At 57.4% G+C, this 24,633-nt stretch overlaps 2 protein-coding genes across 4 annotated transcripts; both read right to left on the bottom strand.

Moving 5' to 3' along the window:
• Positions 1 to 420: 420 nt before the first annotated feature.
• On the bottom strand, positions 421 to 17,173 carry OSBPL7 (oxysterol binding protein like 7). 3 transcript variants are annotated; one of them, XM_042916391.1, is made up of 23 exons: positions 17,020 to 17,173; positions 15,531 to 15,685; positions 15,292 to 15,417; positions 15,056 to 15,109; positions 14,300 to 14,413; positions 13,832 to 13,942; positions 13,594 to 13,711; positions 12,842 to 12,945; positions 12,379 to 12,471; positions 12,161 to 12,293; positions 11,984 to 12,078; positions 11,699 to 11,794; positions 10,471 to 10,608; positions 9,828 to 9,921; positions 8,919 to 9,166; positions 7,743 to 7,880; positions 4,466 to 4,529; positions 4,217 to 4,295; positions 2,407 to 2,551; positions 2,159 to 2,303; positions 1,944 to 2,070; positions 1,618 to 1,740; positions 421 to 1,466 (listed from the first exon to the last, which is right to left on the bottom strand). In XM_042916391.1, the coding sequence occupies exons 2-23, from the start codon at positions 15,603 to 15,605 to the stop codon at positions 1,358 to 1,360; spliced, it is 2,529 nt and encodes an 842-aa protein (XP_042772325.1). In that variant the 5' UTR covers positions 15,606 to 15,685; positions 17,020 to 17,173; the 3' UTR covers positions 421 to 1,357. The 3 variants fall into 3 exon arrangements, 2 of the variants coding, with proteins under 2 accessions (XP_042772325.1, XP_042772324.1); XM_042916390.1 differs by having other exon boundaries at positions 15,531 to 15,626; XR_006196584.1 differs by lacking the exon at positions 421 to 1,466 and having other exon boundaries at positions 1,650 to 1,740; positions 2,159 to 2,328; positions 15,531 to 15,626.
• A 1,661-nt stretch (positions 17,174 to 18,834) lies between these two features.
• On the bottom strand, positions 18,835 to 24,600 carry MRPL10 (mitochondrial ribosomal protein L10). The gene is made up of 5 exons (XM_042915721.1): positions 24,498 to 24,600; positions 22,193 to 22,362; positions 20,959 to 21,123; positions 20,600 to 20,744; positions 18,835 to 19,813 (listed from the first exon to the last, which is right to left on the bottom strand). Exons 1-5 carry the CDS (start codon positions 24,547 to 24,549, stop codon positions 19,557 to 19,559), a joined length of 789 nt encoding a protein of 262 aa, XP_042771655.1. The 5' UTR covers positions 24,550 to 24,600; the 3' UTR covers positions 18,835 to 19,556.
• Between the last annotated feature and the right edge of the window lie 33 nt (positions 24,601 to 24,633).

Genomic DNA, 24,633 nt, shown 5'->3' with positions numbered 1-24,633 from the left:
CAGTCCAGGCAAGGGTCGCTCAGGGCCCCAGCCTAAGCCAGGAGCAATCCAGAGAAGGGGACCAGAGCTCAGGCCTCCGAGAGAGAGAATGGACAGGATGTGGGGATTAAGGGAGAGAGGACAGGGGATTTTCAGCCCAGGGGAGTGGGGAGCTGTGAGCCTTCACTGAGCTTGACCACACGTGTTTTTAAATGAATGGTCTCTTGGGGCGCCTGGGTGGCTCAGTCGGTTGAGCGGCCGACTTCGGCTCAGGTCACGATCTCGCGGTCCGTGAGTTCGAGCCCCGCGTCGGGCTCTGTGCTGACTGCTCAGAGCCTGGAGCCTGTTTCGGATTCTGTGTCTCCCTCTCTCTGACCCTCCCCCGTTCATGCTCTGTCTCTGTCTCAAAAATAAATAAAAAACGTTAAATGAATGGTCTCAGGCCCAAGTTCGGGGTTGTCTTTATTGGAGCTTGGAATGTCACTGCGATTCACCTTAATCAGAGGCAGACTGTGCGAAAATGAGCAACAGTGGCGGACCCCCAGCAGGGGCCATCGGGCTACATTGGGAACCCTGCTCGCCTGCAAGCAGTACACGGGCACACGCACACATGCACACACTCCTACACAAACTCACACTCTCACGCGTGCTCACTCACTCCCAGGGGGTCTGAGGCCAGGCACCCTGCCGGCTCAGTTCGCTCCCCGCCTCTTGGACAGGTCTTGTCCACACAGCGGGGACCTGCCGAGCTGTGACTGAAGTTCCCTTCCGCTTGAGGACCAGGGCCGAAGGAGCCAGAAGCTGCAGGCGTTTTGCAGTTTGGGAGACAGGGATCCAGGAGGATGGGAGAGATTGCCAAGGACCGAGCAAAGGGAGCCCCGCTGCACCGGGGCACGGGGGAGAAGATGCTGGAGAGGGATGGGACGGACAGGGGGTGGGAGAAAAGGCCATCTCTTCTCCTTCGTTCACTCCAACCGCACAGCCGGGGCCAGAGCCCTGGGCATAGGAAGCCTGGGGAGCATCAAGGGGTCCCCTGTGTCCTAGGAAGGCACTAAATGGGGAACAGATCCTGGAGAGCCTGGAGTCTCCCCCAAGTACCCCAAAGGGGACAGAAGGGGAATGACAGAACAAGAAGGGTCTTACATGCTGGTTGTCTGGGAAAACAAGACTGGGGAAGCACGAATCCTGCTTCCCACCCCAAACAGGGGGTGGGCGGTGGGCCGGGATGCAGCCCCTCTGGCCGGCAGAGGGGACAAAGCCAGGGCTGCCCCCTTGGTCTCCAGGGCGGTGAGTGGGGAAGCCTGGCCTCACCCGTGTGTCCGTGGGAGGTAGAGGCAGGAGGGAGGAACCTGAGCCTCCTGCCCCCTGAGGGCCAGGGCTACCAGAGCACGGCCCCATCCAGGTTCCCGTATCCTGGCTCGGCCCGCAGCCTCCAGTACGTGTTGTTGGTCACCCACCACTCCTTCCCACTGCTGTCTGTCTGCCGCCTGGGGGAAGGAGAGGGGTGAACGTCCCGAACTAAGGCCAGGGTCCCCGGACGCTGCCTCCCATAGCCGGCCCCACTCAGAGTGAGGAGGGGCTGTATGGGAGGTGGCAAGGAGCCTGGACGGCAGAGGCCTAGGGAGAGGGCAGAGGTACCTGAAGAAGCGAGCCTGGTGGACGATGTTGTTCTCCTCCATCACTCTGCGCCTGTCCCGCTGAAGCTGCTCGATCCTTCTCTTCTGGGCTTCAGCGGCCTGTATGTTCCCCTCCTCCAAGTACCTAAGCATCCACATGGCAGTCAGGGGAACTGCCCCCTCCTGCCAAACCCAAGACCTCTGTCCCCTGCCCAGCTCTGCCCCCAGATGGGACCCATCTCCCTGGGGCAACGCCAAGAGGGAAGAAGAGGCCAAGCTGGATGCGGAAGCTCATGTGGAAGAGGGAGGAGCCCAGAGGCTCCAGGGTGGGGCCCACCTGACACTGACCTCTGGTCTGGCCGGAGCCGCGTGTCCGTGGAAGGCAGTGACCGTTTCAGCTCTGCCGTCAGCTCATTCAGCTCCAAGGCAAACTGAGTGAAGCCGAAGTTTCGCTCGTGGTCTGGGGGCATGGAGTCTGGGGAGGAAGGCAAGGGGCTGGGGCAGGTGGACTGTGCCATAGGCACCCTCACCCCTGCCCGGCCCTCCCTGACCAGGCCACTTACTGGGTTTCCAGATGCACTGACCGCCGGGCAGGGATCCCCGGTATAGCCCCTCGTGCCACTTCCCGGAGAGTCGGTGGAGGACACGGCCGCTCCGGCTGAACACGGCCCCCTGCACCTCGTGGACGTTGGAGCTCCAGTACTTGGCCTGGGGTGGGGGTGGAGGCAGGGGACTTAGGGAGGTGTCCCCTCCCGTCCCCCAGGGTGAGCTGTTGGCGGCAGACAGGCAGGGTCAGGGTGGGGATGCCCACCTTGCAGAAGGTGATCTTGCAGTGACAGGAGCTGTCCTGCGTGTTCCGGATGAGCACCTCCCCATAGTGCTCGATCCAGCGCTGGCCGCTCAGAATGTTGTGAATGCAGGACGTCACCTTATTCCACTCAAAGTGGTCCCCAAATCTGAGAGAGACAGAGCAGTGGAGGGCAGCTGGCTGGCCCCGGGAACAAGTGCCACCCTGAGCCAGGATGCCCGTCATGTGGGTCTGTGGAAGGAACACTGCGGTCCTGGTTCTGCCTCTGCGTGAAGGATGACATATTTATAGGGCGCTTGGGTGGCTCAGTCGGTTAAACATCTGACTCTCGATTTCAGCTCAGGTCACGATCTCACAGCTCATGAGGTCGAACTCCTCTTCAAGCCCCGAGTTGGGCTCTGCGCTGACAACACAGAGCCTGCTTGGGATTCTCTCTCTCCCTCTCTCTCTCTGCCCCTCCTCTGCTTGTGCACAGGCATGCGCTCTCTCTCAAAAATAAATATCAAAGGGGCGCCTGGGTGGCTCAGTCGGTTAAGCGTCCGACTTCGGCTCAGGTCACGATCTCGCGGTATGTGAGTTCGAGCCCCGCGTCGGTCTCTGTGCTGACTGCTCAGAGCCTGCAGCCTGTTTCAGATTCTGTGTCTCCCTCTCTCTCTGACCCTCCCCCGTTCATGCTCTGTCTCTCTCTGTCTCAAAAATAAATAAACGTTAAAAAAAAATTAAAAAAATAAATAAATATTAAAAAAAATATATAGGGGCGCCTGGGTGGCTCAGTCGGTTGAGCGTCCAACTTCAGCTCAGGTCACGATCTCGCATTCCATGAGTTCGAGCCCTATGTCGGGCTCTGGGCTGATGGCTCGGAGCTTGGAGCCTGCTTCCGATTCTGTGTCTCCCTCTCTATCTGCCCCTCCCCCGTTCATGCTCTGTCTCTCTCTGTCTCAAGGATAAATAAACGTTAAAAAAAATTAAAAAAATATATATATATATATGAACAAAACAAAAAGGATAACACATTTACAAAGCACAACAGCCCTCACAAAAAATATTGAGTCAACAGGTCTCCATTCATTGACAAAGCTCCTGAGTGCCTACGTCATGGGGATAAATACACAGAGTCCCTGCCCTTGGGTGCAGGGACTAGGGTAGGCCCATTCACACATTACCCTGTTTAATCCCCCCTTCCTCTGGGTTCTACTCATTACTCTTATTTCACGGAAGAGCGGATGGAAGGCTCTGAAGCATTAAGCCTCTTTGTTGCGTGCATAATTATCAAAGCTGCCAGACAGAACTTCTAACTCTGAAGCCCAGGATCTTCCCGGCCCTGGACTGGCCTCTCGCTAACTCCTGGACCATGCCGGGTAAGCCCCCTTCTTCTCTGGCTGCTGTCCCCACTTGGAAAATGACATGAGCTAGAGGACAGTGTTTCCAATGTGGTTTGCGATCAGTCCTGAGATCAACTTAGGTCTCTGTGGGTCTGTGTATGAGGGTGGGTGCATCTGCGCATTGGCTTAAAGTCTCAAATGGATTTCTTACTGTGAGTCACGGTCAAGAGAGTGTGAAAGCCACTGCATCAGATGACCTCAGTGAGCCCTTCCAGTTCTACCGTTCTAGGATTTTTCCTGTTTCTGTATGCACAACGGCTGTAAAAATAGGTGTGAAACGTATAGACACTACCCCACCGCAACCAGCTTCAGGCCAGACCTTTCGATCCTGCCCCTATCACCTCACCACCCCAGCCTGGAAGACGGCCCGTAGGCTGGGCCTGGCTGCTGACCTTAGCAGCCCCATAGGCTGGGGCCTTAGGGACACCCACCTGGGCAGGCTGACATTGACGGTCCCCACAGGCACAATCTCCAGGGATTTGCCCCAAAACTTGTTCTTCCACTTCATGTCTGGAGTTGGGTCGGGAGAGGGAGAGGGAGAGGGAGAGGGAGAGGGAGAGGGAGAGGGAGAGGGAGAGGGAGGGCAGAAAAGAGACCAGAGAGTGTTCCAGCCCCTCCCCCATCTGCCCTTCACCCTCATGTCCGCCTCCCCACCCCTCACTCCCCCCCCCATTCCTCACCTTGCCAGAAGATGAAGTTCTCAGACTCCGCATGGCATGCCGAGATGGGAGGGTGGTGGGAGACCTTGGTGAACAAAGAAGGTCTCTTGACGCTGCCCCTGAGGATTATGAGGTCTGCTCCTCACCCCAGGGCTCCCCAAAGTCCCTTATCCCCAATCCCAGTTCCTCTCCAAACCAGAAGACCAGTTGGTTCCAGGTCTCTTGTCTCTGTCATCCTCAGCCACCACCCAGATTCTGTTGCCCTCTCTGTCCCCATGAGGCCTCACATGCTTCCTTCTCTCTCACTCCCTTCTGGAGCCCCAGGACCCCTGTTCAAGGCTACCAAGTCCTCTAGTAGTGACAGATGAGGCTTCCTCCTGTGCCCTGCCTGAAAGCCAGCCCTCCTGGGGGCCCTCTTCCCTCACTGCTTTCTCCTTCACCATCGTCACAGCCTCCAAAAAAAACCCTGGCCTTGCCCTCCTTGGAACGGCTCCATATCTGGAACTTGAACCTGGGTATCCCAAAGCCTGCAGCCTTGCCTCTCTCATTCCCTGTGGTCCATGACTCCTCCCAAGACTTTCAGCCACTCTGCTCTGTTGTGCCCTGTCCGCCCTGCTCCACACCGTCCCCCCGCCTGACATTGCTGTCACCTCCACCTTCTCACAGCACCCTCCACAACCTTCTGCCACCACTTGTCACAACACCTGGCATCGGCCTCCTCTGTGCCACCCCTGGTTCCCTGCTCTTCATTCACCCCCACGGAGCCGAGGAACACACGGAGCACACGCCTGGAAACTTCTAATGCTACACTCTGTCTACACCTGGGCCCAATCCTTCTCTGAGGACCCACACCCAACCCATCACCTTCAAACCACATTGACACGCCCACCCTCAGAGGGAGACTAGAGGTGGCAACTCCTCCCACCAATTTATGGCTCCCACCCTGACCCCAGCCCCCTGAATCCACTGCCAGGCCTGGACCTTCCTCCTGGTGCAGCTGCCTCACACCCCTTCCTGCAGGCTCCGCCCTCCTCCACCCCACTGTTCTGCAGCCTTTCCCTCTACTTTTCTCTTTCTCTCCAAATAAAAGTATCTCCTGGGGTGCCTGGGTGGCTCAGCCAAGTTGAGTGTCTGACTCTTGATTTAGGCTCAGGTCATGATCTCACAGTTCATGACATCGAGCCCTGAGTTGGGCTCTGTGCTGACACAGGGCGCCTTCTTGGAATTCTCTCTCTCTGCCTCTCCCCTGCTTGTCCTTGCTCTCTCTCAAAATAAATAAATAAACTTTTTAATGTTTTTTTTTTTTAAGGAAATATCAGGGCGCGTGGGTGGCTCAGTCAGCTAAGCATTGGACTCTGGCTCAGGACATGATCTCACGGTTCGTGAGCTTGAGCCCGGCATCTGGTGACCTTGAACGCTGCTTCTCTCTCTCCCTCTCTGCCTCTCACTCATTTGCGCCCTCTCTCTCTAAAAAACAAAACAAAACAAAAAACTAAAGAAATATTTCCTGTTTCTTCCATTTTAAAAAAAGAGTAAACCTTTCTTTTCTGGATGCACACACTTTTGCTCACGTACGCACAAAACAAACACTGGAAGCAGCAATCTCCTCAGAAGGAGCTGGGGCTCATTTCCTATTGTACACACTCCTGTACTGGACGAACTTTTCACTATATTTTCAAAACCACTTAAAATCTAAACAAACAAAACACCTGCCTCAGCTCTATCCCCACCTCTGGCTGAAACCCTCTCTCTCTCTCCTCTTTCTCTCCCGGTCAACTGTTTTGAAAATAAACTGCATTTTTTCTCTATTTTAATTTTTTTTTTCCTTAAGGAAGCTCGACACCCAACACAGGGCTCGAACTCATGACCCCGAGATCAAGAGTGGTGCATTCCACTGACTGAGCCAGGCAGGTGCCCCATTTCATTTTAATGTTTTTTATTTCTTTCTGAGAGAGAGAGAGAGAGAGAGAGAGAGAGAGAGAGAGAGAGAGAGAGAATATGAATCTGAAGCAGGCTCCGGGCTCTGAGATGTTGACACAGAGCCCAATGCAGGGCTTGAACTCACAGACCATGAGATCATGACCTGAGCTGAAGCTGTGTGCTTAACCGACCGAGCCACCCAGGCGCCCCTAATTTTAATTTTTTTAAAGTCTCATTTTTCCCTACGTTACTTCTTTTTCCTAGCCACCCGCTGTAACCCGGCCTCGGCCCACAGCCCTTCTCAGAAACCTCCCTCACTCAGTAAACCAACCAACCCCGTCAAAGTCCTGTGGACCATCCACCCGCACTTGGCCTCGGAGCTCCTCCGCCTTCCCTGCCCACCCTCCTCAGACCCTCTCCTGTGAGCAGCCCGTGACATCATCCATCCTCTAAGCTGGTGACTCCCGGGTCTGTCAGCCCCCACCTGTTCCCAGAGGAGCTCCGTACCCACACGGCCCAGGGCCTCCCGGACATCTCCCTGTGGAAGTCAAGCCCACGTAGACAAGGAGTCTCGCCAATGCAGTTACCTTCCTCACACACTTCCCATCTTGCTAACTGGCACTTCCATACACCTGCTGGAGCCCCCGAACCAGAAATTCAAGGCCATCTCCAGCTTTTCCCTATCATCGACCACCTCCCCTATCTCTTACACGTAACAGTATTCTGTTGACCACTGTGTCCTGTCAAGGGCAACATGACACGGTTCCTGAATCCAATGTCCTCGCAATCCAGATGCCACAGCCTAAGTGCAGGTCTTTGTCAGCTCTTAACAGGGATGACTGAAACGGCCTCTTAATGGCCTTCTCTGACCCATCCGCACACCACGGTCTGAGCGATCTTTTTAAAGTGCAATTTGGAGCATTGTCACTCTACTGCCTAAAACCCTCGATGACTCCCCATTGAAGGCAACCATTTGGCCTGCAGGGCTCCTCAGGGCTTGGGGCTGTCTTGCCACCCAGCTGCGTCTCTCATACCCTGTCTGGAGCCTCCCATTCTCCCCACCCCCTGGATTCTTGGTGCACGTCAGTCCTCCCTCAAGACCTAGGTGGAGATCAGCCCCTACAGCATGCCTTCCTGGCTGAAGGGCAGCCTCAGAGCCTCCAGGGTCCAGCTCTAGAACATAGTCAAGTAACTCCCCATTTCAAGTCTGCCCCCCACACTCGGCAGGGCGCTCCCTGGAGCAGAGAGCCTTTTGCACCACCGCCATGTGGCACAGGGCTCGGCCCGGAGCCAGACGCCCTGAACTCTCTCTCCCGCGCCCTGGCCCCTCTGAAGCCCCAGCCACCCGTGAGGGCCCCTCTTCTTCCGGGGCCCACACCTGCTCACTGATGAAGCGGAAGCCTCGGTCAGGCCGCTCACACTCATAGGTCTCCCCCAGGACGGGGTTGAAGGGCTTACAGCCTGCTCGGTGGTACGTGGACGAGTAGGCAGAGACGGCAAAGGCCGCGATGTACACCTGCGGGTGGAAGGGTGAGGAGATGCTGCTGGGGGGGGGCGGGGGGGGCGGAGGAGAGGCCGCTGGGGTGGGTGGTGGGGAGATGCCGCTGGGGCAGAGAGATGCCACTGGGGGTGGGTGGAGATGTCACTGGGGGGGGCGGGAAGAGATGTTGCTGGTGGGGGGAGATGCCGCTACAAGGGAGGGGAGATACCGCTGGGGGTGGGGGGGAATGCTGTTGGTGGGGGGGGAGATGCCGCTGGGGGGGGTGGGAGATGCCGCTGGGGGCGGGAGAGATGCCACTGGGGGGGGTGGGAGATGCCACTGGGGTGGGGTTGGGGGGGGCGGGGGGAGATGCTGCTGGGGCGGAGAGATGCCGCTGGGGGGGTGGAGAGGCCACTGGGGACGGGGAGATACTGCTGGGGTGGGGGGGATGCCGCTACGGGGGGGGGGGAGATGCTGCTGGGGGTGGGGGGGAATGCTGGTGGGGGGGGAGATGCCGCTGGGGGCGGGAGAGATGCCACGGTGCGAGGGGGTGGGAGATGCCGCTGGGGTGGGGTGGGGGGTGGGGGGGAGATGCTGCTGGGGCGGGTGGAGATGCCACTGGGGGCGGGGAGATGCAGCTGGGGTTGGGGGGGATGCCACTGGGCCGGCGGGGATGCCGCTGGGGCGGGAGGCCAGGAGATGCTGCTGGGGGCAAGGAGATGCCGCTGGGTAGGGGAGATGCCACGGGGGGGGGGGGGGAGATGTCGCTGGGGGTGGGGGAGAATGCTGTTGGGGGGGGGGGGATGCTGCTACGGGGGTGGGGGGAGATGCTGCTGGGGGTGGGGGAGAATGCTGTTGGTGGGGGGGGAGATGCCGCTGGGGGTGGGGGGAGAGATGCCAATACAGGGGGGAGATGCCGCTGCTGGGGGGGGCGGGCAGATGCTGTTGGGGGATACGGGGGACATGCCCCTGGGGGGTTGCAGAGAAGGGGGGTGCCACCCCATTACAAGCAAGGACTGGTGGAGGTAGAGCTTCAGTGGCGGGGAAGAGCCCCGCCAGGAGTGCCGGGGGTACCATGCGCTCGCAGGGGTCCGCCACGCGGCTGGCCTGGTCCAGGAGGCTGCTGTACTCCAGCTCCTCGCAGAGCCGCTGCAGAGTGTTGAGTGGCTCGTTGAGCTGCACAGGCATGGACACCTTGGACAGGTCCTTGCCGATGTTGTTCCGAAGTATGTTCCACAAGCTCACGTCGGCCCCTGGCCCGCTGGCCGCCGGCAGGCAGCGGCGACGGGGTGGCCCCGCAGCTCTCCCTGGAACACACGCCCCTGGGCCCCACCCGGCCACGTCACTCTTCCTCCCGCAGGGTATCCAGGCTTGGGGGGCACACAGGCCAACCCCAGAGCCGCCCCCAGTCCTGAGGTGCTCCTAGATACACTCATTCCCAAGCACCCCTCTGGGCTCTGCAGTCGAGCCCCCGGGGGGATTTAGGTGGGTAGCAGGGCCGAGAACCACTCAGAGAGGGCACCTCCCGCTGCTGGAAACCCTGAACCCCAGAAGCCCCTCCTGAGCCCCCACCCTGGCCTTCAGTTCCCCTCCATAAACACAGAAACCAATGTTGGGATACAGATTATTCAGCCCATTTTACAGATGAGGGAACAGGCTCCAAGAAGTAAAATGACATGTCCAAAGCCACACTGCTAAAGAGTGGCAAGGTGGGACCATCTGCCTCTGTATCAGGCCCCATGCCAGTCTTCTCAGAAGACCGCACTGATGGCCAGCCCCCAGGCCTGAGCCCGACCCACCTCGGGAGCCGCTCCTAGAACATTCTGTAGCTCACAGCTTAGCCTTCCTTATCTCCCGGGGTCACCCTAAGCTGTTAGCCCACCAGTCACCACAATAGACTGCCTCCCAAGGGGTCTGGGCTGTGGACAAACACGATTTGTACCTCCCTCCAAACCCCTCCATGCCTGCACACCCAGCTAGTACCTTTCTGGTAGCGCTCAGCTCCCCTGAGGTCCAGCACCTCCTCAGACAGGCTGGTGGTGATTTCACTGGTGCACGACTCCTCCTCCTCTGAGCCCTGGGCCAGGACAGATGACAGGCTGGGCAGACTGGGCCTCCCCGGGCAGCTGGGCAGTGCCCAGGGCCTGGCAAGACTCTGCCCGGCTAGTCCTTTGATGGGAAGGGGGAAGACACGTATTTGGGGGAGGGGAGGATCGGAGCCCTAAGACTGACATCATGGAGTGTGCCTTGCCACTTTGGGAGGGGACGCCTGGCCCTCTCCCTGCAGGGAGGGAGCACAGGGACTTGGCGAACACCAAGGAAAGGTAGCAGGGCATTGCTGAGATCCAGGGTTCAGGGCTAGGGGAAGTGCTGGGGATGAACCGCTCACAGGAAGAGGGCTGGGGTGGGGCTGCGGCAGCAGTCTCGGGAAGACCCCACGGGGATAAAGCACATCAAACTAAAGGAAGGGTCCCCAGCAGATTTCTGAGTAGGGCCACACAAACCCAACAGGTCTGGACGTGTTACCCAAGAGAGCAGCTGAGGCGTTAGAAAGGATTTGGGAATCTACAAATTCTAGTCTCTCTGGACCCCATCCCAATTTTCCCAGGGTTGTCCCCCACCTCACCTCATTCTCAGAAGAGCTGGCAGAGAGGAGAACCTCACAGGCATCAAAGAACTCTGTGTGGGAATCAGCAAGGGACAGGACGCTGCTCTGGGACAGCTGGGGGGTCAGCCCCCGCCCCTTCATGTACAGGGCTTCTTGCTGTGGGAAGGACAGGTGTCAGGCAGGGCTCCCCGGCCCTGACAGTTCCCTTGAGAGGGAAGCATACTGAGGACTTTTACTGCCTGAGTGTGGAGCCCACCAAGCAGAAGACGCAGAAGGGAGAGAGTGTGGTGGGATACGAAGGTGTGGCGGCTGAACTGGGGTCTGGGACAGGGGAACGTGGGTTCCATAAGAGCCGCTCACATGGCCTAGGCACTCACTCTGAGATGGGTTCCAAGCCTTCCGTGTGCATCAATGCAGTCCATCCTGACACTTACCCTAAGCGGTAGGTACTGTTATGACCCCCTACTTTGCAGACCAGGACACTGAGGCTCAGGGTCACAAAGCCGCCAAGCACTAGAGCCAAATTCAAACCCACAGAGCCCGGCCCCAGAGTCTGTGCTCAGAACACGGAAGTCCCAGCTCAGCCAATCCTCAACTGGGGGATCCTGGGCCCATTGGTCAGAGTCTCTGAGTCTTAGTTTCCTCCACCATGAACTTGAGGGTAAGGATCATGGCCGCATAGGACTGAATTAAGCAAAAGCATGGGGCACCTGGGTGGCTCAGTCACTTGAGTGTCTGACTCTTGATTTCGGCTCAGGTCATTATCCCAGGGTCATGGGATGGAGCCCTACATCGGGCTCTGTGCTGAGTGTGGAGCCTGCTTAAGATTTTCTCTCTCTCTCTCCCCCTGTCCCCCACTTGTGCGTTCTCTCTCTCTCTCTCTCTCTCTCAAATTAAAAAATAAATAACTCTTAAAAAAAATAGTAAAAGCACTCTGGGGTGCCTGGGTAGTTCAGTCGGTTACACCTCCAACTCTTGATCTCAGCTCAAGTCTTGATCTCAGAGCCCTGAGTTCAAGCCCTGAGTTGGGCTCCACTACTTTAAAAAAAAAAAAAAAAAGTATAAGCAATCTGCACACTGGCAGGGCAGGAATGACCAAGGTGAGGCTGCTGCCAATGTTACATGAATTGGGTTGGAGCTAGGATTTCTGGGCCCTGTTTTGGGTCTGAAGACCAACCATGCCTTCACTTCTGCTAAGAAAGAAGGTGCAGGAGAAATGGTTCCCACAACCCAGCCCGGCTCCTACCTCCTCAGGGTTGAGGGAGCTGAAGGAGTCTGCAGTGGTGTCCGAGGAGACGGAGAGCGAGTGGAGGCGCCTCGGGCCAGCTGAGGCCTCAGAGACCTGCGAGGAGACAGTGAGGGGACAGGGAGCCAGGAGGACAAAGCCCTCCCCGCCCCGCGATACTGCCCTCTGCGCAGATTGCCTCCGCCAACCACTCTCCCCAGACCCAGCTCCGCTCTCCTCCCCAGGCCTGCGGTCCTCAGCTTCAAGCCGTCTCCTCCCACACGCTCCCCTGTCCTTGAGCCTCACCCCCATCCGCGACAGCTCTGAACCCTGGTGCAGGTCCCGCAGTCGGTCCCATTCAGCGGTGAGGGCAGCCAGGACACTGCTGAGGGAACTGTGCACTGCGGGGCAAGGGCAGGCATCAGACTCCTCTCCCTCTCCCTCTCCCCGCCTGCCCCCCACCGCCCTCCAGCATGCACTCACCCTTCTGGGCCAGGGCCCAGAAAGTACGCTGCAGGTGGGCATAGTCTGGAGGTGGCAGCCCGCGGGGGCCTGAGGGGTCCCGGGACTCCAGGTAGCGAGACAGGTTGGGAACAGAGCCGTGGAGACGACCAACCTGGGGGTGAGGGAGAGGGGTCGAAGGTGACAGCCTCCTCCAGGACATCCCACCCCGGTGACTTGGGGTCCACACCCCACCTCACCCGTCCGATGGTGTCGTCCTTGGCGAAACTCTGTGTGCACCACATGCGGCTGGTCCGTTTCCCCTTCTTGGGTCTCTCAGTTGTCACTGAGGCCTGGCAAGTCGAAGGCGGGAGGTGAGGGGTGAGTTTCACTCAGGGTGGGGCAAAGGGCAGCAACCATGAAAGCCAGGAGAGGGGAAGATGGCCACGGAGGAGGGCACAGAGACATCTGACGTCCCAGAGGAAGAAGATGACACCCTAGTAGAGGCGTGGGTACAGCAGGCAGGGGTCACTCCAAAGGGGCAGAGAGACAACCCTGAGGCCGTCTGGACACGGGAGGTGGGTCAGCTAGGCAGATGTGCAGCTCTCCAGGAAACCGCAGCACACGAGGGGGCCTGGGGGCCTGTCCCGGGGAAGTGGTGAGGGTGAGGGCGGCAAGCAGGAGTCCCCTGGGCAGGGCCCTGTCTCCTCCCCTGGCCCTCACCTGGTGCGTGGGGATAACAGGGGCCGAGGGGATCCGGTGCAGGGACTCCAGGCTCTGGAGGAGTCTGTGTAGTTCCTGGAGCTTCCCCTGACACTCAGAGAGCTCTGCGGGAAGAATGAATGAGGATATCCTCTCCCAACACTGCCTGGGCGCCCCAGAGTCTGTCCCTCGGCTTCCCTTCCTTCCTCCTAACATCTCACCCGGGCGGCCACAGAAACCCTGACACCGCGTCCCCCTCCTCGGCTCAGGACGCCAAAGCAGTTCCCAGTTCCCGCCACTGGTTTCCCAAGAGGGCTGGCATCCTCGGTCCCCATAACATACCTTAACTTTGCTGCCTCCGCACAGGGTGCGGGGTGGGGGTGGCCCTGACTCTCTGTCCCCACTTGGTGGCACCTCCCCATCTCCCTCTCCCAGGCCAACATCTCAGCTGCCTACTCCAGGAACGGGTTCTAGAGCACACCCCTTCTCTGACACTACTCCACGGGACCCCTCCCCGATTGGCTTTCTGTATCTTCTTGTCCGTGAGCCCAGGCCCGAGTCCTGTCTATGTGCCTGAGACACAAGCCCCCGCCATTCTCGGTGAGGCTGGTGCTCCCCAGGGCAGGCCCGAGGAGATCCTGTTGGCTTGGAGGCCCCAGGTTCCCGAAGGCAGGGCTGGAGGTAACGGTTCCACCTCCTCGTGACAGCCGACACCTCCTAGACCCAATGGCACCCGTCCCGCCCACAGAGGCACAGTGCCAGGGGCCCCTCACCATGAGAGCAGCGGTCTAGCCCATCACTGTCCCTCAGCCAGGAAGACACCTTCTCCCGAGGTCCGACCCCAGGGAGAGCCGAAGCACTGCCTGCTGCTGGAAGCTGGGCACCAGGAGCCTGTGGGGTGAGTCAAGAGTGAGGCAAGGCAGCACCCCCTCCATGGATCTCGCAGTTCCCTGAAGCCCCCACCCCTGAGTCCCCATGTTACTGCCCCCCCCTCCCCAGGACCTCCCTTACCTTCCGGTGAGTGGTGCTGGGCAGCGAGCCTCGGGGCATGTCTAGGCGCTGGGCTAGGCGGTGGGCACGAAGCTGGGCCACCCAGCTCTGGAAGAGGTCCTGGGATTTGATCTGCAGAAGGGACGGAGAGGGGGAGGGAAGCGTGAAAGGAAGGATTGCTTCACAGGGGCAAGAAGTTGGGGCTCTGCTTCCCAGGCAAGGAGAGTATCTCCCTGTCGTCCGTGGCTTGTGCAAAGGCTCCTTGCAGGGAGACAGAGCGCAGCTTCCCCGGGGTGACCGAGCCCTTAGCTCTGCACCTGTTCATGTAACAACCAAGAGGGACGTCTTGCCATTGGCTATGGTATACGATGGGAACTCCCTTGCTGTCAAACTCAGGGACAGACCCTCAACCCGCCCCTCTCTCCTGTGTGCCCTAGTGTCTCTGCTGGGCTGGGGCCCAAGCCACTACTTGGCTCCCAGGGATGTCACCTTGAGGTGGTAGATGTTGTCTTCAGTGTCAAGGTCAATGCGCTGGGCCTTTTTGTTGATGGACATAACAGACAGTCGGACGTCAATGGAGCCATGAAGCTTCCCCTTGGTGATCTAGGATGGATGGTGGGCAGGGAAAAATGGGACTGTTTTTAGGCCCCCGGGACCCCAGAGCCATCATCTCCCTGAGGTGACCCTAGGCTCCAGGGCCAGGCAGCAGGTTCACAGCATCAGCAGGGACTTGTCAGTTGTCCTCTGGTGCACAGAGCACCCCACTACGTCAAGTCATACTCTGAACAAGGGAGTCAGAGAGCAAGGAAAACTAATCTCAGCAACGCGAAGGCTGAGAAGGGAAACACCCTCTCAGAAAGAGATCCTGAGGATGCCGGCCTCTAGTTCCTGTCCCCAGCACCAGAATAAAACAAGGGTAAAGATGATAAAGCTCCCTGGGGCGCCTGGGTGGCTCAGTCGGTTAAGCGTCCGACTTCAGCACAAGTCATGATCTTGCGGTTTGTGAGTTCGAGCCCCGCATCGGGCTCTGTGCTGACAGCTCAGAGCCTGGAGCCTGCTTCGGATTCTGTGTCTCCCTCTCTTTGCCTCCCCCTCCCCTGCTCATGCTCTGTCACTTTCTGCCTCAAAAATAAAACAAACATTAAAAAAAAAAAAAAAAAAAAAAAGATGATAAAGTCCCCTGTCCGTGCAGACCATTCTGGGCCCACACTCAGCCCACAACCCCCAGCAGAGGCCCTGACTCACCTCTTGCCGCGTCGTTGCATAGTGAAGGACTCCGTCCTCGAGCACAAAGTATCTCTGTGTTTGCCCAGAAGGAACGAGAACCCAGGAGGCCGACAGAAAAGGGTATGGGGAGAGAGCAACCACACACATGGACTTTTCTTCTCCTCCACACACACACCCAGTACTGCCTACACCCTTCCCCCCCATCCCCCACTCGCCTCTGCATCTGGCCCCTCCCTTTGCCCAGCCCACCCTACCTTGTGCCAGCCCTTCAGAGGCCACTTCCTTTTCTTGAGCAGGTGGCCTTCCTGCCTCTCGGGCATGATACCCTCTGCTCCCAGCCTGCCCCGAGGCTCCTCCTCTACCTCCCACAGCTCAGAGGCCTGCAGTCCAGGACAGAGAAGTAGGAAAGCAGCTGGTGAGGTGACCAAATCTGCCCCCCCCCCACTTTGGGACCAAGCTCTATCCACCCACTGCCTGCTTCCCCATCTCAGACCTGCAGGGCACTGCTGGGCTTTGCAGACTGAATGCTCTCGGCCAAGGAGTTAGGGACCCTCTCCTGGAAGTCCATGGAGATGGGAGCAGCCACTCCCTGTTGAGAAGGTAGAGCAGGGTGGAAGGAGAAGGATGTCACCTTGTCCTGAGGGGACCCTTGAAGCAAGAGAGAGACCCCATTAGCACAGACCCTGCTGTCACCTTCCCAGCCTCCAACCCTTCCCGCACCCTCTGAGATAAGGGCTCACCAACATCTTCTGCTCACCTGCCATGTCTCTCTGAGTCTGTCCCTTCCCCACCCTGGGCGGGTTTCCCTGTCTACACCCTCCAGCTGTGGCCACTGCTCCCGGAGAGGTGGACTAGCACGCGGTCCGCAGGCCAGCGCCAAGAGACAACCACAAAAGTCCGCCCAGCCCCACCTTGGGCCCACATTCTCAGGCTCTAGGAAACACTTGGTGCTTTCTCTGGAAGATTCCCTAGGGCGGGGGGTGTGGTGCGGGGGGGAGCAGAGAGGAGGCATGGGAGTAAAAAAAAGAGACTCTAAAACAGGGCAGAGGAATTCCGAGACTGGACAAGCAAGATCTCAATCTAGCTTCTCTTCCTCCAGGACCCCTGGACACTCCTCCACCTGCTGTTGTGGGTGGGAGATTTCTCTGTCATCCCAACTCCCCGCTAATCAGTCTCCAGATCCTCTGTCTTCGGCATCGGGAAACTGAGGCCTGAGCCAGCCCCCACTGTTCTCTGTGCCTGCACCGTAGGATGCCCACCTGAGACCCTCGGTGCCCCTCAAAGCCTCCATTCTACCATCCCAGTCCTTGGGGTTCCTGAGAAGTAACACCCACCCGGAGAAAGCAGGGGACCCTGCTTCAGTGCCCATTGAGGCACTGTGGGCGGGAGAAGAGGCGGCCAAGAACATGCCAAGGTCCACACAGGTCCCGCAGCAGTGCCCACAGGCGCCCTTGGCACCAGCCCTGGCCATCCTGGCTCCTCGAGGAGATCAATAATGCATGAGGTTCTGTGTGTGTGAGACAGGGAGGGGACTGGAGGGGCGAGGCTGGCCCGAGGCTGGGGAAACAGCTCAGATCTTCCAGTGGAGCCAGCAAGCACCTGAGGAGCGAAGGCCGGGAAGGGACAGGGATGCGGTGGGGTAGTGGTGGCCAGGAGGTAGGGACGGAGGGGCCCAGAGTGCGAGAGGCTGACCCGGGGGGGTAAAACTCCTGCATTTGGCCATTGAAAGTTCCCAAACTCTTCTGGTGTTTGGGTATCTCTGTGTCCTTTTCCTGGCCCCCTAGAATCCTGGCCCCTCACTGCTGGCGGGTGGAGGGTGGGGGGGCTCTGTCAGTAGAGGGTGCAGGGTCGAGGGGAGCCCGGTGGGTGCCCCATTTCCACTTCCATTCCCACCCCCGTCTCCAGAGGGGCAGACCCGCCAGCTTCAGGTGGGAAGAAGCCTGCCTGGGGTATGTCAGCCAAAGCCAGCGTGGGCCCCTTACCCCAGGGTCCATGGACGCCAGTGCTCCTTGGCCCGCGCGCGCCTCTCCGCCTCTGAGTCACCGTCTCCGAGTCGCCCGCTCCCTCCTCACGGAGCCTAGCAGTGGCAGCAGCTGCTGCAGGAACCAGGAAGGAAGGAGACGTCGGAGCCTCCCCTCCAGCCGGATCTCCCCACCTCCCCCTTCCCGGCCCCTCCTCCCGCCAAGCTCCGGGCGGGCGGCCGCTCAGCTCTGCCCCCCTGCTCCCGGGAGGACTCAGGGCTGAGCGGACTCCCCAGCACTGAGGTAGCTTGGGAGTGGGGGCAGAGTCCCCACTGGGCGCAGCTCCAGATAGACCGCGGAGGACTGGGGAGCTGCTGGCCTCAAGCCAGTGGTGGTAAAGGGTTTACTCCTACTAGCATGGCCTTGACCCTAGTTAGTACCCAAGGCCATTTCCTTATTAACGCCCCCCCCCCCCCCCCCCCCGCCTCTCGTTTTACATCTGAAAATAGATTGCAAAATTTGGAGCCAGCAAATGTATCAGGTTGACAGGAAGGGATGGATGCCCCTGGGGGACCACAATAGACAGTGCCAAGAGCACGGTCAGCAGGCCAGCCGCGGCTAGAGAGAGCCAGGCAGCCCTGTGTGGGCAACCCCCACAGAGGCTCTGTCATTGTGGGTGATGCCCCACCAGGTCAGGACCCACTGGGGCTGGTGGTACCCGTGCCTAACACAGAACCCCCAGCTGGCATGGTCTCTGGATCAGGAGAGGGTCTGCAGCAGTAACCAGCTGGCTGTTGGAAAGGGCTAGCTCTAGCCACTCAGGTCCCCCCACACCGGCCTCCCTTTCTGAGCACCTCTGCTCTTCTGCTGGAGTACTGTGTTTAGCACAGTACTCAATTCTAATTAAAAATTAGCCCTTAAGAAAGGTCTGAACCACATTAAAATGAATGTGAAAAGGATGGACACCTTTAAGGAAGGTGAAGCTGCTTTCTGGAAAGAAGTGGGTTTTTAATGGCAGGGCCTCAGGCATTGCCAGCAGGTGAAGGAGGCAATGCAGGGTTCTTTGACCTCAGTCCCACCCAGGCCTTGGTTTACCCTCCAGGATCTTACACATCTCTCAGGAGATGCCTGTTTGCCATGCCATTCAGAGCCTCAGCACCTCTCCTGCTGCCCCGGGAGGGAATTGTTGGCACCCAGCAGGCTTCTGGAGTCAGGGAGAGCACTGGGCTGTACTGGCTAGATGGGCTCTGACACCCAGAAGCCTCAAGGGCCTTTTAATTCACTTCACATCGATCAACCATCCCTGGGGCATACAGCACAGTGCTGGGCACTGTGGGAAGCTGGTCCTGGACCAGGCCACAGAAAAGCTGCTGCGCACCGTCACTGCCAGAACGGTGCCTGTCCAGGACTGAGGAAGCTGTGGCACTGCCCCAAGTCTGGGAGGAAAGTTTGACAGCCACTTTGCTCATGCCAGTCAAGGACAAGGGCAGGCTCCTAGTTAAGCATTCTCTCTCCTTCATTAGCAAATTCTGGTTCTCCAAGATTTGGAGGAGGCCTCCCACTTGAGAGCCTCCAGACCCCCTCCTAACACAGAATTCTGTTTTGCCCCAGCTCTTTTGCTCAGAACCACTTGGGATAGGTTAGCTACTGGGCAAAGCCGGAAGCTGCTTTCAAAAGGACGACCATGTAAGAGATGCCATTTGTGGGACTGGTCCAGGGAGGGAAGAGACCTGGACATGGAAAGAGGAAGGATTTTCTAGAGAGGAAGTGAGAGTCAAGGGTGGCCCTGAGAATTCATCTACAGGGAGAATAAGCTTGCAAACAGCAAAAACGGAGTAAGTAAAATGCATTTCATTTTATCACAAAGCAGTGCTCCCAACCTCTTCCGTAACATGGCACACCCCGAGGGTGGAGAATTGACATTTAGGCACAACCGGGACCCTAATGAGGAAGGTCTAGGGCAGAGATCCAGGGCAAGGTCTTCAGAGCGGACAGAACCCGATTCAAGTCCTGTTCTGCCTCTTATCAGCTGCACAACCTGGGGCTGGCTATCGAACTTCGCCACCTCGTAGTTTTCTTCTCTGTGAAAAGGGGAATGGCATGTAAAGTGGTGGGCCCGGAGCCAGGCACAACAGGCTCTCCAGAGATGCCATTCTCAGCACGGTTACCCAGGTGAGCTATTCCAGCGCGTTGGACCCACGAGGGGATAGGATGGGAGACACGGGCAGCAAGGGACAGTGGACACGGAAGCAGACAGCAACGCCCTCATCTGCTCAGCTTCTCTGCCTTGGACGTGGAGAACTGAAAGACCGCTTCTATGAGGTCTCCGGTTGGGAAACCTAGGGATAAAGACACTGATTAAGAGCCTCCACTGGGAAATGGAGTAATGGAGCGCCTCCCCGTCTCTGAGTGGCCCTGTATCTGAGGAGGTCGTGGTCAGTGAAGTCGGGGAACATATGCCACTCCCCACCCCAAGTTCTTCCACATCTCCGATGGGTGATGGCACGGCCGGCAAGGGTACAGCGTGTTTGTGGGCAGGCTGGGTACAACCAGGCTGGCTATGAGTCCGGAACAGGGTCAGGAGGGTCAGGCTGCCCGCTGGCCGGCACGACGGCGTCCCTTTCACGTTGCTGTCTGATGTACTGATCCAACAGGGCAGTCAGCTGCAGGGACCGATGCTGAAGCAGGAAGTGGGTCTGGGCCATGAGGAAGGTGAGTCCTCCTACCAGCTCCCCCTGCACCAGGGCCAGGCTGGGAAGCTTGGAGTAGTTGATGAAGCCCTGCCTGCTGAGGATGGTGTCGTCAATGCAGCCACCTGGAAGGACACAGGGTTAGCTGGGCTCCCCACAAACGCCTCCCCTCCTCTGAAAACAATGCTCCGACCTGATGTTCCAGTGCGCGCTCTGCCGCCCTGCCTCACCTCCCACCCTCCCCACCCCCGATCTGGTTCTCGCTCCAGCCCCACCCCACTGCCACTCTGTTTGGGACCGAGCCCCTCTCTTCTTTCCTAACTCTTGCCTAGAAAACCCTTACGTAAGACGTCCACCTGGCCCAACCCCCACTAAGTCATTGTTGCCTAACCTTTCTTAAAAGAACCAAGGAGCATGTGTGTATGGGGGCAGGGGGTCCACAGAGACCTATGAAACCAGTCTTCTCTATAGAAGAATCACCTCTGAGGATTCTTACCTTTGGGGGGGCGGCGGGGGGCGGGGGAGGGGGGGTCTGGGAAACATTGCTCACTGTCCCTCAGTGCCCTTGACCTGGGCTATTTGAGTTTCTCCGTCTGTGTGGACTTCAGCACCCCTACTCCACTGCTAGTCTCAAGGTGTCTGAACTCTCTCCCTGCAGGGCCCTCTCTCTGCCTCCCTTCTTTTTCCACCCAGTGCAGATATGACGCAGGGTAGTGAGCCAGCACAGCTTCTGGACTGACACAGGCGGCCCTCAACAAATGGCACTACTGACTCAGGCCCCATCCGTGAGAGGATGTCCCTGCCAAGGATGTCCGCGGTCTTACCCACATGTACTCAGCAGATGGCACCAGGCTGCTGTAGCCCCCACTGCCCTTCGCCCCCATCCTCAACCCGCAGGGGTGCGTGCTCACCTAGCAGGGGCAGGAAAGGGACACCCTTCAAGATGCGCACCATCTCCTTGACTTTGGGCTCCTCACTGACCAGCAGCAAGTTGTGCCCCACAAAGAGGGGCAGCAGGTTCTGGTATTTGGAATCTGCTAGGAAGGGCTTCAGAACCTGGAACGGCAGGAAAGAGGGCTCACTGGGGACCAGTGGCCTGATCACAGGCCAGGTCGTGCCGAGGGTGCAAGCCGACGGTCTCCTCGGCCCCTGACTGCAGTTTAGGCGCCAGACTGGAGGAAGGGGGCTTGTGGAGTGGGGAGGGACGGCGGGGTCTGATTGGCAGGGGGCAGGGGAATCCGGGCACCCACACCAGAGGGCTGCTGCCTACCTGGTTGGGGAAGATCTTCATCAAGATCTTGTGTTTCCGCAGCTGGTGCCGCATGAGAAGCTTGTCCTCAGCACTCAGAGCCACATTCTGACAGACAGCTATCATTCGGTTGTCTCGGAAAACTGCATCTATCTCCCGACGGAGGAGCCGGATAAGGCCTGTGTCCTGAAGTCAGGAAGGGATGACCAAGGGGACATAAGCTGCCCTTCTCTCCTTGTACCCCTTATTCCCTCAGGGATGGGTGCTGGAGCTCTCAGTGACGCCCAAGCTTGGAAAAGATCTGTGTACAAGCGGGAGGGTTGGGGCCCCGCCTCCCAAGTCGAGTTCCGTCTCCCACCCCACCCTTTCATTTTCATCAGGTAACGACGGTCTTTACAGCAGTGTTTTCAAACCTGAGAACGCTCATCCCCTTGAACTGGCCACCCATCTGACCCAGTCAACATTTGACAATAATGTGGTCAAAATTACTTTATCCCTCTGACACTGTACTCGTGTTGAGGGATTTTACCAATTATAAAGACAAGATCACTCTTTGGCAGCATTAATTCAGAACTGAGGCATTTGCACAGGATAAGACTTCATTTTCTGAAGACCGTGTTTTCAAAGTTGACAGCTTGTGGACCTGACAATGAGCGTGGAGTTACAAATTCTCCACTGGCCCTTCTGTTCTTTTTTAAAGGACAAAAACTCTCTTATCATTTCTCTAGGAAAACATGGAAACTTCAAGCCCTTTCAAGACAGGAGATACGGGGCGCCTGGGCGGCTCAGTTGGTTCAGTGTCCGACTCCTGATTTCGGCTCAGGTCATGATCTCATGGTTCGTGAGTTCGAGCCCCACGTCGGGCTCTGTGCCGACAGCACTCCACCTGCTTGGGATTCTCTCTGCCTCTCTCTGTCCCTCTCCCACTTGCACGCGCACGCACGCTCTCTTTCAAAATAAATAAATCAACTTAAAAAAAAAAAAAAAAAGACAGGAGCTATCCTTTCCCCTACCCCCACCTGCTTGGACAGCTTTTCACACACACATTTTTGGAGGCAAGTAAAGAATGCAGGAAATCCAGGAGGCCTGTCCGATCCACGGAGCCCCAAACGCCAAGCAGAACCAAGTGCACGTTTCATTTTAAAGCATGTGGACCACAGGGTCAAAGAGGGGAAGTAATGACGTGGAGGGCTGTGTCCTGGGCACTGCTTCGTTATGGCCAGCATCACAGCACCAAGGACAGTCTCCTCCTTACCTCCTGCGGGGGGCTGGGAGGACATGGTAGGCATCGTGGGTTGACAGCAGGCTTGGGGGGGATATACTCAGTGAGAGCCATCAGCTTCTGCCGCTCAAAGTGCATCACGCGACGATGGCGGGTAACAGCCTTGGAGCCACAGCGGACAGTCTGGCGGGTGGGCAGCCGGCCTGGGAGGGGAAACGGCAACGCTGTGATGGGTGCCCTCTGGGAGTCCTTAGTCGGTGGGCTTCAGATGGAGAAAAAGCTCACCTCTGGGCAAGCCAACCACAGCTCACAGAGCTAGACTCAACACAAGAGGGGAACAAGGAATTGTCTGCTAGGAATCCTAAACTCCCCAAACTTCTCTTTAACGGGCGACCTTAGGTCAGCTGCTTGATCCTTGGAGGCTCCCATTTCGCCAGCTCTTCTTCATGCACAGAGATGGGGGAAAAGATGAGAACAAAGGAAAAGTATTTTGACTACATTAAAAAAAGGCGGGGGTAGGGGCGCCTGGGTGGCTCAGTCGGTTAAGCGTCCGACTTCAGCTCAGGTCACGATCTCGCGGTCCGTGAGTTCGAACCCCACGTCGGGTTCTGGGCTGATGGCTCAGAGCCTGGAGCCTGCTTCCGATTCTGTGTCTCCCTCTCTCTCTGCCCCTCCTCTGTTCATGCTCTCTCTCTGTCTCAAAAATAAATAAACGTTAAAAAAAAATTAAAAAAAAAAAAAAAAGGCGGGGGGGTGAGGGTTGAGCAATTTTTTTTTTTCTAAAATGGCCGAAGAGTAAATATTTTAAGTTCGAGAACCATACAGTCTGTCGCCACTATTCAACCATGCCACTGTATCATGAAAGCAATCATAGCCAATACGAAACAAGCAGATGTGGCTGTATTCCAATAAAAGTTTATTTCTAAAACATGATGACCAGTTCTGCCCCAACATGCCAACCCCTGGTCTAAGCCAGTGGTTCTCAAGGTGCACTCCTGCCACCCAGCCAGCAACATCAGTATCATCTGAGAACGTGTTAGAAATACAAGTTCCCAGGGCCTGTCCTAGACCTACTGAAGCAGGAGCTCTGGAAGGGACCCCAGCAAACAGTGTCCTAATAAGACCTGCAGGGGTTACAGATGCATGCTGATGTCGCAAAACCACTGCTCTCAGCACTGCTCTGAAGCCTTCTCCCATGATTTGAAGCAGGAGGGAAAAGAAGTTATACAGCGCTCACAGCTCCCCCAAACAGGCCTCCCTTGCCTCTCTTCTTGTTTGCAGCCATCGGTGAAGAGTAGCCCTCGGAAGACAAGGGAGCCACTTGAAAGCCCTAAGCCCAAGTGACCCCTTCATCTTGGACAAAAGGACCCAGACTAGAGCCTCCCACCTGCAGCCTTTCCCAAGACTGAGATGGAATCTCAGGGAAAATTCAGCTAGAAAAGGTGGTTCTAACAGGGAGCATGCAGGTTTGCTGGGGTGAGAGGTTTTATTGCCAGCAACCACAAAACCTAAGAACACAGGGCTCTGGATCAGATGGAACCAGATTTTAATCTCTCTTCTGCCACTTACTAGCTGTGACCTTGACCAGTCACTCAACTGGTCTAAACTTGAACTTCTTCACCTGTAAAGAGGCCATGGTAATGATTTCTTCATGACAAGCTTTAAGATTTAAATGAGATAATACATGTAAATCATTTATCACTGTGCCTGGCCTGTATCATGTGCTCAAAACCATTCATTAAACAAACATCTATTTCATGCCTACTAACGCCCACACCACGCCACCTGCTGGCGATGGTGAATGAGCATGGTTCTGCCCTTAGGGAGTTTGAAGTCTAACACAGGAGACAGACACATAATAAACAAATGCAAAATTACATGATGGGTAAAGGGGGTCAATAAACAGGGTGCGAAATACAGATTTCTGCTTTGCAGAAGGTGGCCAGGGCAGGCCTGAGAAAATGACATTTAAGCTGAGACCGTAAAAAGGTGGCATAGCGCCAAGGTCGGGACCGGCAGTGGTTCCAGCAAAGGAAACCGGAGGCGAGCAAGAGCCAGGTGGTAGACTATAGAAACCCAGAAAAGGAAGGAGTTCTCAGACATAGGGAAGAAATACAGCAGTTGTCGCTGACGTTGTTGCTGCGCTGCTGTCATCACTAGTATCTGGAGTCACAGGGAATTAGCTGGAGGAAGGAGGCCAGCGATCTGGCTGGTGTCTGGGGTCATCGAGAGCTGTCTGGAGTAAGAGATTACGGAAGGGGATCAGTGGTGGAGGAGGGGAGAGGAGAACTAAGAGCACCGGCCGGAACGCGCCGTGAGGACCTGGGCCGCTCCTTACCCGCCTGGGGCAGGAGACCCCCTCGCAACTTCCCAGCCAGGGCCGCAGCCATCCTCACCGGAAGAACAGCCAGGAGCCGGGCGAGACGGAAGGAGCTAAGGATTGTGGGAAGCCCTGGGGCCGGAAGCAGCCGCCG

This window comes from Panthera leo, chromosome E1 (genome assembly GCF_018350215.1).
Source record: "Panthera leo isolate Ple1 chromosome E1, P.leo_Ple1_pat1.1, whole genome shotgun sequence".
Taxonomy (NCBI): Eukaryota; Metazoa; Chordata; class Mammalia; order Carnivora; family Felidae; genus Panthera; species Panthera leo.
The sequence above is the reverse complement of the archived record's forward strand: the minus strand, read 5'-3'. Positions and strand labels throughout refer to the sequence as shown.

Bases quoted from the DNA above. Each gene is read 5' to 3' on its own strand.
- OSBPL7 (XM_042916390.1), bottom strand. The intron at 4,530-7,742 runs GTGTGGGCCCCG...TTGTTCACCAAG, and splicing joins TCCGCTTCATCAGTGAGCAG to GTCTCCCACCACCCTCCCAT. The intron at 1,741-1,943 runs GTCAGTGTCAGG...GTGGATGCTTAG, and splicing joins CGGCTCCGGCCAGACCAGAG to GTACTTGGAGGAGGGGAACA.
- MRPL10 (XM_042915721.1), bottom strand. From the start codon at position 24,549: ATGGCTGCGGCCCTGGCTGGGAAGTTGCGAGGGGGTCTCCTGCCCCAG. The intron at 22,363-24,497 runs GTAAGGAGCGGC...TTCCCCTCCCAG, and splicing joins GGGTCTCCTGCCCCAGGCGG to GCCGGCTGCCCACCCGCCAG. The intron at 21,124-22,192 runs GTAAGGAGGAGA...TCCTGACTTCAG, and splicing joins CTCCCAGCCCCCCGCAGGAG to GACACAGGCCTTATCCGGCT.